The sequence below is a fragment of the Mastacembelus armatus genome, chromosome 16 (genome assembly GCF_900324485.2).
Source record: "Mastacembelus armatus chromosome 16, fMasArm1.2, whole genome shotgun sequence".
Classification (NCBI taxonomy): Eukaryota; Metazoa; Chordata; class Actinopteri; order Synbranchiformes; family Mastacembelidae; genus Mastacembelus; species Mastacembelus armatus.
The window spans coordinates 11845199-11859057 of record NC_046648.1 but is presented as its reverse complement, the minus strand read 5'-3'; the positions used below and the strand labels follow the sequence as shown (position 1 = coordinate 11859057).

At 39.5% G+C, this 13859-nt stretch overlaps 1 protein-coding gene across 2 annotated transcripts in view; it reads right to left on the bottom strand.

The window, feature by feature from the left end:
- Window positions 1-12021: 12021 nt before the first annotated feature.
- The window catches only part of grik2 (glutamate receptor, ionotropic, kainate 2), a 278051-nt gene continuing 276213 nt past the window's right edge, over window positions 12022-13859 (bottom strand). The window contains exon 17 of one of the 2 annotated variants that reach the window (XM_026293759.1): window positions 12022-12275. In XM_026293759.1, coding sequence (XP_026149544.1) covers window positions 12022-12275 — 254 coding nt within the window. The remainder of the gene's footprint in view (window positions 12276-13859) is intronic. The other variant, XM_026293760.1, reaches the window with a different exon arrangement.

The window sequence follows — 13859 nt, the reverse complement described above, 5'->3', positions numbered from 1 at the left end:
TAGAGCATGGCACCAGTCCTGATTAGTGACCCATAAACACATGCATGAAATTCATTTTTACATGGGTGAGCCAAAGAAGCAGTGTGTTGTTCATTTTCAAGGTTGTGCTCACCTCTGGGGTGGGGGGGCGATTGTTAATGCAACAGCACTTCCACCATTAGATCTGCTCCCTCAAATGGCAGTAAACATCATCTTTAAGAAGTATGCAAATGATGGGTCCATCAGTTTAATGACTGTGTTTACAGGACAGTTAGTGAATATCAAGATGATTGTTGAAGCTACAGCTGCTTCTAATTGTGGGTCTTGGTTGCTTGCTGGATGAGGATTAACTTCAATAGGGCCTAATCAACATTCACTATCTATTCCTGCAATCCCTTTCTTTGTAATTTTCTTTTTTCCCCACTTTCTTTCCTTCATCCTCTTTCCCTGTCTTTAATATTCTGACGCATACACTGGCCATTTTGCCTTTTCCTTCACTTTAAATACAGTGGCAAGAAAAAGTATGGGAACCCTTTTGGAATTAACTGGTTTTCTGCATTAAATTGCCATAAAATATGATCTGGTCTTCATCAAATTCACAACAATAGATAAACACAATGTGCTTAAGATGATAACACACAAACAATTCTAATTTCTCATGTCTTTACAGAACACACTAATGAAAGGTTCACAGTGCAGGGAAAGCACAAAACAGATTTGACTGGATCTATCCAAATATCTATTGCTCTAATTATTAGCTCCTTTACTAGATTAGTAATCTAGTGTAATAGATTACACCAATAATTCTGTACTTGCCTGTTTGAATTCTTGATTTGCAAATATGGCCTGCAAATTGGCGCCCCCTCTGAAATTAAACTTACTGGTTTATTCTGAGTTTTTGTCATCAATAAACATCCATTCTAGACAAAAGGTAGTGATCAAAGACCTAAACAAGCCTTTTCCCCCTGCTTTCTGATCACTTAAATCCAGAGCTGATTTCATCATCTGACTCAAAGTATGTCACAGTAGAACAAATGATATCTAGTGATGGTTCTGCTGCCTAAACAACAAATACCTCTCAGCACTGAATCTGTGTTCAGCCCTTATAGAACCCCAGATTCTGGGTAGGAGGAGACCATAAGGCCTCAGGGGTTGGGGGTGAGAGGCAAAATTTTCTGATATGCAGGTGGAGATAAGGCTGTGGAAAGAAAAGACTCTACCGTTTACCTCATGTCAGACTGAGCACTCGGAAGAGGGGAAAAGGCCACATCCTTGAGCTATTTGTTTCCATCTATATGAATAATACATCCAGTATTCATAATGCATGATCAAAATTATGAGCGTTATCCTGCCTGTCACTGCTCTTTACTTTTATTTATCTGGTTAGGTGAACATCCAGTGAGCCGCTGCTGCAGTTTGGATGCTTTACTGTGACTTAGGTAACCAGTTGTAGATTGATTCTGCAGGTACCCAACTGTCCTCCCACAGTCCAAACAGAGGTAGGTTAGGTGGACCTGCAACACTAATTTGCCCATAGCGTGAGCGTGAGTGTTTGTCTCTATGTGTCAGCCCTGTAATAGACTGATGATCTGTCCAGGGTGAATCCTGCCTCTTGCCCAATGTCAGCTGGAATTGGCTTCAGCACTCCGTGACCCTGGATAGCAGTGATAAGCAGTAGATAATGGATGGATAGATTTTGTAAGAACTGATTTTCAGCTTTTTCTTGTTCTCATTGATGCTATGAGCTTGTTGGGTGATTTTTTTTTTTTTTTTTCATTAAGAAAGAATTCTTCTCTTTTAATCCCTTGGAGACTCTACCAGTGATTAAATGCCAAACAAAAAACACTGGGCTTCTTATATTTTCAAAAAAAAATTTAAGATTGAAGTTGTCAAGTTGGTCAGCCCTAGACTTTTTGTTGGTTTGAGTTTAATTACAGTGATCTCAGAGGGGACCATACATTTTGCACTTTCATCCAGTTTGTCTTTACAGTAATGCTGCATTTTGTAGTATCACGTACAGTTCCTTAGCTTGATTTCATTGGAACAAAGACATTGTTTTTTGTGTGCTGTGTTGCTTTGTGCACTGTATCCTGGGGAAGGATTACAGATGAAGCAGCTTGATGGCTTTAGCTTGTTTTCATTCAGCCCACAGCCAGCGGCAGACTGAGCCCATTGCTGCAGTAACAGATTATGAAGAAGTGATTTACACATGGATTTCTCATTTTTAGTAGCTTTGCTTGTAACACTTCTGTCGGCTAATAGTACAAACAATGTAGGGCTGTTCCTGTTTCACAGAACCTGCCACCCACTTGGACATACAGTGTCATTCTCTGTGTACACTACAATGCACAAACTCAGAAAAATATCAGCATGTTAGTGTTTTACAGGGATAGTGTGGCACCTGTATACATAATATTTAAAAGAGCCTGAAGTGATTCTACAGCAATTTTACATTAGGTCTTATAGATAATTTAAAAGAGTACCCCAGTACCTTTAGAATATGTATTTATTTGCTCTGTTCTCCTGAGTAGAATAAAAGGTCTGTGTGGTACAGAACCGGAGTCAGGATGTGGTTAGTTCTACTTAGAAAAAAACTGGAATACAAACAAAACAAAGAAAACAAAGGCATAGCAGTTCATTCAAGATTCTTTGTCATTTTTGTGCACGTCAGTACATAAAAAAAGAAATATTGTTCCCCCAGCTAATAACAGAAACACAGAACAAACACAAACATCAATTTAAAAGATAAATAGGAGACAAAATGTAAGAACATAGAAACATAAGTAGCAGTACAGTGTGTAAGAGTGGTAGTGCAGTTCAGTCCAGTAGCAGTAGGTTCTAATAAAGTGCAGACAATAGCAACACAGTTGTTGCTATAAGCTAAGAGATCCTAACATCTTAGCTCTAAACAGAAAAGGACCAAGGTTAAATGTAATCAAATCAGACAGCTATGGAGGTTATATTTCCAGCTATCAATCCAACCTTAAACCTGACCTCTTCTCAAATAACTACAGCCCCTTTCTGCAATCTAGATGCCTACTTACACTGAGCTACAGATTGTAGGGGCTTTCATCTCACTCAGCCATGCTCATCTCTGCATCCTCTCCACATCTGCACCCCATTTCTCTGCTTCAGTGCAGCCATCTATGCCCCACTCAGTCCGGCCAGTCCCGCTACTCACATTATTCTGTCCCTGCTTCCATGCCAACTCATCCTCCTACTTCAATCAGTTTCATGTGAGTACAGTTGCCCTGTAACTCAGCTGCTATTTAGCTGGCTTCCTCCTTAGCTCCATTTCCTGTTTCCTCTTCTCTGAATTTGTTAATAAAGCTTTTGCGGTGTTCCCTGGTCTGCTGATTTGTTTAAATTGTGGAGCTAGATTAGGATCCATTACAAAACACAGACTTTACTATAACAAAATCTTGAAACTGTAGTATATATTAGTCACCTCACCACTCTCCCTCACTGTACCCTGTCACCACAGGTGGATCTCAGATACTATAATCTGGTCACGCTCCATTAGTCCACCGTGGGTCTCAGCCTATGTAATCTGGTCATGCTAAGGTGCGGGTGGTTCCCCCTCAATGTAATTTGGGATTATGTCTGTAAAGCTCCTGTGGTGGGGATCAGAGGCGGATAAACGGCTGTGACTTTCCCTTTTCACTGCTCTCTGCTGAACCGTTGAGCCCTGTATTTACTGGGCCAATCACCTCTAGTAGCGCACAGACTGAGAAATAGCCAAGATTGTTTAACACTAAATTTCCACGTCAGTAACACAGGGGAACATATGTAGTGTTAGTTGACCTAATCAACATTGTATTCCACATACTGTGAGTTTTCTGTGTGTTCCTATCTACTTTTTTTCATCCGTTACAGCTATGTGCAGGTTCAATAGTGGATTTCATTGTGTTTAATCTCTTCTTTCACAGTCGAAGCTGTTGCCATTATTTTTGTTATGTCATAGGCTTGGCTAAACTTTGTCAGTTATGATTTAACATGCCATCACAAGTTCTCAGGACATGTTTCTGTTTCAGCACACATGGTTCTGACCAGCACTGTCCTACAACAGCAGTTTTCCCACATGAGTATGGCAACTCTAACCTTTCTAGTCCCCAGAATTGTCTCCGATAAGACTGAAGCAATTCAAACAAAACAAAGGAATGTTTCTTTTTGGAGAAACACTGGAGATACATGACTGTATGTACATGTCTGTTTCTGGGTAAGTCAATCACTTCCTATTGCAAGTGTGTCGTGCTGTGTAGTTCGTCTACAGATTAGCAACAGACTAGCTATAATTTAACACACCTAAAAACCAACTAAACTCTCTAAACAATTCATTAACCTCTACATTCCGTTACTAGTCAAGTACCTTTCCATTTTGACCGGCATTTATTGCTATTCCCAGACTTAGTGTTTGTTAGCCTATCACCTATCGAACATATAAATCAAATAAATTAACAGATAACAGTTAACAGAAGAGGAGTTATTCATAAAAACCACTCCTCTTATCGAACAGAAAAACAGAACAGTCAGATGTGGATTATTAAATATTAGGTCTCTTTCATCTAAATCTCTGTTCGTAAATTATTTGATAACTGATCACCAAATTGACTTACTCTGTCTTACTGAAACCTGGCTACAGCAGGATGAATATGTTAGTCTGAATAAATCAAGCCCCATCAGTCATAAAAATTGTCATGTTCCTCAAAGCACAGGTCAAGGTGAGGAGTAGCTGCAATCTTCCACTCAAACCTATTATTAAACTTTCATCCTCAGGACAGTTATAACTCATTTGAGAGCCTCACACTTAGTCTCTCACATCCAAACTGGAAAACACAAAAATCAGTTCTGCTTGTCATTGTGTACCGTCCACCTGTCCCTTACTCAGAGTTTTTACCTGAATTCCCTGACTTCCTGTCTGCTTAGTTCAGATGAAGTTATTATAGTGGGAGATTTTAACATTCATGTAGATGTTGAAAATAATAATCTCAGCACTGCATTTAATTCAATATTAGATTCAATTGGTTTCACTCAAAATGTTAATAAACCCACCCACTGTTTCAGTCACACCCTTGATCTTGCTCTGACCTATGGCATCGAAATTGAACATCTAATAGTTTTTCCCCCAAATCCTGTTTTGTCAGATCATTCTTTAATAACTTTTGAATTTAAAATGATGGATCATGCAGCGTTTGAAAGAAAATTCCACTACAGCAGATGTTTTTCCGACAACGCTGTTAATAAATTTAAGAAAATGATTCCATTTCTATTTGCATCTATGCCAAGTATAAACATAGTGGACGGCAGCTGCCTCAATCCCACTCCCTATCAAATTGATCATGTTGTTGACAGTGCTGTAGCCTCACTGTGTGAAACGCTTGATACTGTGGCCCCTCTAAAAAAGAAGATAGTGAATCAGAGGAGATTAGCCCCATGGTATAATTTACATATTCGTACCTTAAAGCAGGCATCACGAAGGCTGGAAAGGAAGTGGAAAAACAGTCTATTAAAATATAAAAAATGCTCTCCGTAGAACTGCATACTATTCATGACTAATAGAGGAAAATAAGAACAATCCCAGGTTTCTTTTCAGCACTGTAGCCAGGCTGACAAAAAGTCACAGCTCTATTGAGCCCAGTGTTCCCTTAGTTCTCAGCAGTGATGAATTTATGAGTTTCTTTACAAATAAAATCACAACTATTAGAGATAAAATTCAGCAGATGCTTCCTACACCTGCTATAAATGAATCTTCTACTACAGTAGCTCTTGAATCATCTGTAAGACCTCACTTATGTTTAGACTGCTTCTCTCCCATAGATCTCTCTGAATTAACATCAGTAGTTGCTTCAGCTAAATCATCAATGTGTTTCTTAGACCCCATTCCGACTAGACTGATTAAAGACACCCTGCCATTAATTAACTCATCTTTATTAGACTTAGTAAATTTATCTCTAGTATCAGGCTATGTCCCACAGGCCTTTAAGACTACAGTAATCAAACCCTTACTCTAAAATCCTAGTCTTGATCCAGGAGTCTTGGCTAATTATAGACCAATATCCAACCTACCGTTTATTTCTAAAATTCTGGAAAAAGCTGTTGCCAAGCAGCTATCAGACCACTTACACAGGAATGAACTATTTGAAGATTTTCAATCAGGATTTAGAGCACATCATAGTACAGAAACTAAAAGTTAAAAGTCACCAACAATCTTCTCTTAGCCTTAGATAATGGACTTGTTTCTATACTTGTCCTCCTAGACCTTAGTGCTGCATTCGACATTAATGATCACAACATCTTATTACAGAGATTGGAGCATGTGACAGGTACCAGAGGAACAGCATTAAAATGGTTCCAATCCTATTTATCAGACAGATTCCAGTTTGTACATGTCCATGATGAACCTTCCACATGCACAAAAGTTAGTTATGGAGTTCCACAAGGCTCTGTGCTAGGACTGATTCTGTTCACCCTGTACATGCTTCCTTTAGGCAGTGTTATTAGGGAGCACTCTATTAATTACTACTGCTATGCAGATGACAAACTGTTGTATCTAGCTATGAAACCTGTTAACACAAACCAGTTAATCAGACTTCAAGCATGTCTAACTGACATAAAGGCCTGGATCACCAATAACTTTCTACTTTTAAATTCAGAGAACAGAAGTTAAGGTATTTGGGCCTAAAAACCTCAGAAATAGCTTTTCTAAAATTATAGCTACTTTAGATGGCAAAGCCCTGGCCTCCAGCACTACTGTGAAAAACCTTGGAGTTACTTTTGACCAGGACGTGTCCTTTAACTCACACATAAAACAAATCTCTAAAACTGCCTTCTTTCACCTGCGCAACATTGCCAAAATTAGAAACATCCTGTCTTGATGATGATGCAGAAAAACTAGTTCATGCATTTGTTACTTCAAGGCTAGATTACTGTAAATCATTAGCTAGCAAGAGAGATCATATTTCTCCTATATTCTCCTATATATACTCCTTCATTGGCTCCCTGTAAAATACAGAATAGAATTTAAAATCCTTTGCCTCACATACAAATCCCTTCATGATCAAGCTCCTTCATACTTTAAAGACCTCATAGTACCACATTTTCCCAATAGAGCACTTCGCTCTCAGAGTGCAGGTCCCAGAGTTTTCCAAACGTAGAGCTTTTAGCTATCAAGCTCCTCTCCTGTGGAACCAGCTCCCAGTCTGGGTTCAGGAGGCAGACACTCTCTGTACTTTTAAGGCCAGACTTAAAACCTTCCTCTTTGACAGAGCGTATAGTTAGGACTGTCTTCAGGTAACCCTGAACCATCCCTTAGTTATGCTGCTATAGGCCTAGACTGCCCGAGGACCATCAGTGCACTGAGCTCCCCTACCCTAACCCTCCCCTCCATTCCCTTCCCCTCTCTTCCTCTCCTCCCCCCTCACATGTATATTCCACCATTGAATGTCACCAACCTTGTGCCCTCTCTCTCCCCTAGTTTGTTCTCTCTCCCTCTCTCTCTGTTCTCTCTGTTCTCTCTCTACCTTCTGCAGGTGTCCCCGGTCCTGGAGCTGTATATCGCTGATGTGCAGTTACTGGACCCACCAGCCTGCAGTGTCTATTTGTTGTTTTTTGTTGCTGTTCTTTTCTCTCTCCTCTATCCACTCACCCTAACCGGTCGAGGCAGATGGCCACCCAAACTGAGCCCAGTTCTGCTGGAGGTTTTTTCATCCGTTAAAGAGTTTTTCCTCTCCACTGTCACCAAGTGCTTGCTCATAAGGGATTTGTTGGGTTTTTTGTTTTTGCACCACTACTACACCACTTGAGGATATTACTTTGAAATAATTACTTTTAGTTAATAAAAGTAACAGTGACCTGAATTCCAATCTACAGGACTGGTCTGATTCAACACTGCTGTAAACATTCTGACTGTTCATCATAAAGTTCAAGTTCAAGTTGAAGTTCATATTATTTATATAGCAGATTTACAACAGCTGCCAGGTTGACCAAAGTGCTTTACAGAAAAGCAAGGTGTTATACTACATACACAGGAAACAAAACAAGCAACATTTAAAACAACCTGTTCAAAAATGACCATAACACAGTCGTCAATACACTAAAGAAAACAAGTAGGTTTTTAGAAAAGACTTAAACATGCATGAACAAAGCTCCATTCTAACCTCTAAAGGTAGGGAATTCCAGAGTCATGGTCCTGCCACCTCAAAATCACGCTCCCCTCTACGCATAAGCCCAATGTGAGGGACAGTCAACAAAGCCTGGTCACAGGATCATAGGCTTCTAGATGGAGTGTAGAGGTGAAGAAGTTCTGAGAGGTAGATAGGAGCAAGGCTATGTAGCGATTTAAAAACAAAGTGGAGAATTTTAAAATCTATTATCTGACAAACCGGCAGCCAGTGTAGGGATCTAAGAATTGGAGTGATATGTTCATGTTTGCAACAGTTTACAAGAAGTCTGGCCGCAGCGTTCTGAACAAGCTCAAGATGCGCAATTTGGGAATTTGATATACCGCAATATGAAGAATTGCAGAACACCTTAGACTATCTAAGTCAGGGCTTATACACTGAGTTCTCATTTGGACCAAAAATAATTACCTCAGTCTTTGGTAACCATACAGGTAAACTTTGAGGGTATTGCTGGTGTCAGCATCATTATGGTAAACTGTAATTCACTTGAATTATAAAGGTAACAGTATGTTGAATAAAAGAAGAAAATTTTGACTCCTTTGCTCTCTTAATAACAGTGTTACTTGTCATAGAGGTCAGTGAGCATAAACATGCACCAACTGAGTTCTAATGCCACTGTCACTTCGCCCGTTCTGTGCCCTTATCTGCTAAACCTCTGAATTTGGCTGCTGTTTTTGTGTCTGGCAGCAGAGAACCATGTACAAATGTGTTTAATTCTCTGCTGCCCATCTAACAGCTTTCCCTCCTCAGGTCTGTGCCATTGCGGGAGTCACGGGAAGGAGGGTCGGTGCTTTAATCTGATTAGCTGCCATTCTGCTGAGTCACCGTGGCAAGTTTAGACCACAGACCCTGACCAAGGTCAAGGATTGGTCATAGAAACCTTGTCAAATAGTTCAGTCTTTGCTGAGTGAGTTGGTTTCATGAGCCATTTCCAGATGACAGTGCTGAAAAGATGCTCTCAACGTTATTAGATGATGATGGTCGGAATACATTTTAATGTTTCAGTTTAAGTGAAGCTGGTACACTGTAATGTGTTGTGACATCACGTGATCTGTGTGTGGATGTTTTGAAAGATTAGTTCAGACATTACCTTTTTCAGCATCGTTTTCTAGATTTAGGAATCACATGATGTAAATAAGAACGTACCTTTAATAAAGCTCATACCCCATGTTTGTCACTGGGATCCAAACAGATAACATGAGCTTTTTCAGTAGCCATTTATTAGTTTGGTCTCCAAAGCTATCTATATTTACACTATAAACATATATCCCAATGGGGGCACATTTGTTGTCCACCCAGTGTCAATGATTATCTTTCCTACTGCCACTGCTTTTTGAGCGTATGGTACTAGACCCTATACTTATGTGACTCGCAATCAGAACAAGCAATTGGGTAAATTATGAACAGATATCCTTTAGTCCACATGAGCGCACTTTTCTGTGTTAATTACTTGAACTGGAGGCTTGTTTAATTTTTTTTTTTTTTTACAGATCTAACATATCACACTTGGGGCCCATTTGTTTTCCAATTTGCCCCAATAATTACCCTGCGCATAGTCAGTGAAATCTAAAAGAGGCCCAAAGGGACTGAGGATGATTGTTCACATCAGCCATGCTCTATCACAAATTGGCGGTAGAGGACAAATACTTATGAATCTTATTGTCAATGCATGAATCCCTGTCATAGTGTTTGGTCAAAGAGCTTTATAGTTATTTTTGGCTAATTAGAAATCTATTCACAGTGGACTTGATTGGAGCTATAGAAAAACACTTATCGATAAGTACAGTACTTATATGATTGATAAAGGTGTAGTGTTCCTTCTATAAGAGGTGCAACAGTATATAAGATGATTCGGGTCGATGTCGATCAAGCCCAGAATGTATACCCCAAGATAGAGAGGACGTCTGGAGTAAAATCTGGATTAAATAAATGAATCTGTGTCAGTTTACAGTCAGTGTAAAGGGCATCTGGCCCAAATGCTAAGTTAAACTGATACTGCTGTCTACATAAGGCCTTAGATTGCACCCCATCATTAATGTGGCTCAAGTGAGCATTTTTGCTTGGCTATATGCCTGTCATGTCTTGTCATGTTTCATTCATTCAAGAAAGAAAGATGCAGACAGTGTAAATGTTATGATTTTTTTTAATTTCTCTTTAAACTTGTGCATCAACTTCAAAGGGTAAACTGTGCACTCAATTTTGTTTTCACAAGTTCAAAATGAATTAAGTGATCTTTGTTATTTTAAATACATCTTTTTCCTTGTTAAAACCATTTACACACAATTGTTCAGCACTGGATTCTAGCAGTCTATCTGAAATCAAGGTATACAATGGTTAGCATTACCAGCAAACTTCCTCCCTTCCTGTGTGTGTACACTATATATTTGCTCTAACCAGTAATATCAGTACTGTTTTCTTCATGGGAAGTAAAAATATCTTTCTTTAAATATGATTCCTTTAATATGATAAAAATAGTTTCTTTCTTTTCTTCGTCTCCAAAACAACATTATATCACTGATGCTGCCTCCCTGCTGGAGAACAGAGTACTAATTGGTGTGAATCTGCTCGGTGGAAAATGGTTGCACCCTGCACTCTTTTGTGTGTGTTTCCTCTGCCTAGTATCTAGAAAGCCTCCTGAAATACTGGCGTAGAGCACCACCTCTCTGCCATGGATGACACTCCTCATGGTGTGTTTTGTGTTGATAAAAATTATTACAAAATTTTGATTCTCTTTATACAAAAACACTTTTTATAGAAATTGCATTTGCACAAGTAAATGTGAAGCTTTGCTGGCAATGAAAGAAAAGCAAAAGTCACAGGAATACAAAATTAAACTGGAGACTTGACAATGGATAAATGGAAAAAATGTGTGTAACCATATACATTTGAAGAGAGGTGTATTTACTGCTAAGTAGTGAAAATCCAGCCCGTAAAGATATAAATAAGGAGTTTCTTAAATAAAACAATAAATACTTAGAATAAATAGTTTGTGTGTTGTGTGATTGCTGTGAACGTAGACTTTGTGAGCTGTGTCCACCCCATTCCATGCTTCTTCCATGTTGACATTAAGGGTGTGTACCTCCATAGAATCCTCTCTAGATGACTACTGGTTGATACTTGGACATCAATAGCTCACTATATTGCTCCTACTTCTGCATTCTGCATTCCTCTGCGTGTATTTAACCATAATCTGCCTCAAGCCACCCCCCGCCCTCCCCCTTCCCCCTATACACTGAAGACTAAAAGTGTTAGTACTCTGAAACACAAATAAATGATATCACTTATTGCCTGATGGATGATATACAGTATATCCAATTCTAATGGCGATCTATCATATGTGACTAAGCAATGTCTCTGTACATTTTGGGAGCAGCCAAGTCACCATTGTCTTTGGGGCTTTGGGTTTAATTTAGTTGAGATCCGATGTGGTTGTTACTTTTGAAAACAGACAATCTTGTACAAACTTTTCCACCCATACTGAACCAGCCTATTTTGCGCTGTGCTGTGAAAGACTGACTGAGCAACAGCTGAAGGTGATAGATACAATTCTATTTTTTTCCCATTTTTTTTAAGGGACCACCTCTATTCCACTTTAAATTTCTTTCCACTCTCCTAGGTTTTGAAAATCCTGGCACCCGTAGTTTTCCGCCTTGCCAAGGTGGTAAAAGTAATGAGGTAACTTGCAAAAATTTCAACCAGGTCCAAGTTATTTCCACAGGAAATATTGTTGACTCTCATACCTAGCTAATTATAAAGAAACAAGAATGACATTTTGTCAGTATGCTCCCAAGCACCTCTGCTCTAAATATGAAATAAGCTAACTTCCAACCATTACAACCCCGCACCCCCCGACCCCCACCCCTCACCATTTACCCCTCCCCTTTCTACCAGTGTCTCTGCACAAGTCCTCACTGCAGGAGAGACAGTGAGAATGTGGTTTAGATTCCCATTTTAGGCCATGGTCTCTTTCCCTGGCAGTCTGCGGTCGTTGAAGGTGTGCATGTTGATGACTTCCTCCGTTTTTACCATGACTGGTGGCTGGGGCTTGTGTTTGAGCCGGCGCTGGCACTTGAGAGAAACCCGCAGCTCGTCCACCATGGCGCTGCAGAAGGACCTCTGCAGAGGGAAATAGAAAAAGGAGAACAAAACGAATTTCAGAGTTCTTCTCCTGTCCAAATGTTATGGGGAAGAGAAAAAGCCAACTCTTCTGTAAGCAGCCTCAGTTTGTTTCCTCCATTCAGCACCACCCACAACTGCTGCTCATAACTGCCACAGGTACCTAGTGTTATATAGTGTAGACGGCTAGTAATGGAAGGAATGCTGGATAAAAGCAAGGGAATCAGGAGTAGGATGGAGTGAGGTGCGTGTAAACATGTAAAGGCATGGAATTCACACGTATATGTCCTCTAAGCCCATCAGTCTGTAAATTACAAGACATTTCAGTAACATTTTTTGTTATTGAGCTTGTTTTTATGTATTTGGGGATATAGTGTTTTCTACAGTATTTCCTTCCTTGTCTGCTTCTAAAGTGCTTCAACCCATGATACCTTTTCACAGTCTTGTTTCACACAGTCTTGCTTCTTCTTCAGTCCTTTCTCTAGAAAAATCAAAAAGTGCTGTAAAATCCCAGATTATGCTCAATTGCTTTTTAGCCTTATAGCTGGTATGGGTCAATGGCATTGTTAGTGTGAAAACTCATCCAGTGACTACACTGAAATCTACATGCAAAACAATTTCTTGCCAAGCACTTCCAGTATACAACGCTTTATTTAGTAAAGATTTCCAATTATCTTCAGCTTTTTAGCACTAATGACTCATATTAATGTTTTTTTTATTTAAGCAAAATTACATATCACATTGCATTCTTGTAAGCTTGCCTGTGTTGGTGGGAACCATGTTGCTTAAAATTTAATTCAAATGTCTTAGGTACCTTTTGTGTTCTGTAAGTGGAATTCCCAGGGTGGCATAGCTGAACATTTTTTTTTATATAATACAAGATCTAACCAAAACCTCAGTCAACAGGTCAAGTAGTTTTCTCAAAACACAGTCTGTCTTGTGGCTGCACTCTATTTTACCAAGGCTCCTGTTCCGGCTTTTTCCCAATTCCTTGTCTCTGCTAACCCCCTACTCTCCAGTAGAGAGCGATTTGGACAAAAGGACAAAGACTGTAGATATCAACCAATCATCTCTCACTGGTTTCCAGTAGCTTTATTCAGTAGGGAAACAAAACTTGTGATTGAACTCAGATATCAGGGGCTTTATTGATCCAACTTTGTATGCTTAACTTTCAAAATCTATTCCAAAGATCAAAGGGTACCAGGCTGTTGGTCTGTTCTTCCCAGGGCATCAAATAATGAAAGACTGTAAAGTGGGTTGTTCTCATGTGTATGCCAAAGGTGTCCTTTAGCATCTGTATAGGACTGTGTGAAGGCTTTTTAGTGCATTGATGGTAGTTGGGTTTAAGAAGGTTTGTTATAATGCTACTGGAAAGACAGGTAGATTGTTTGGAAATAAATGGGCATTAACTTGAAGTAAAACTTGCAGCAGCAATACATCACATGCATTAGCCTTCAATGAATACATGAGATAAGGGAGGTTCATTCTTGGAAGCAACCAAAACAGCTCTTGATGTTGTAAAAGTCCTAAAATAACTATCAAACCACCACTTTTCTTTTACTGTTGGATGAGAGATCCTGAAAA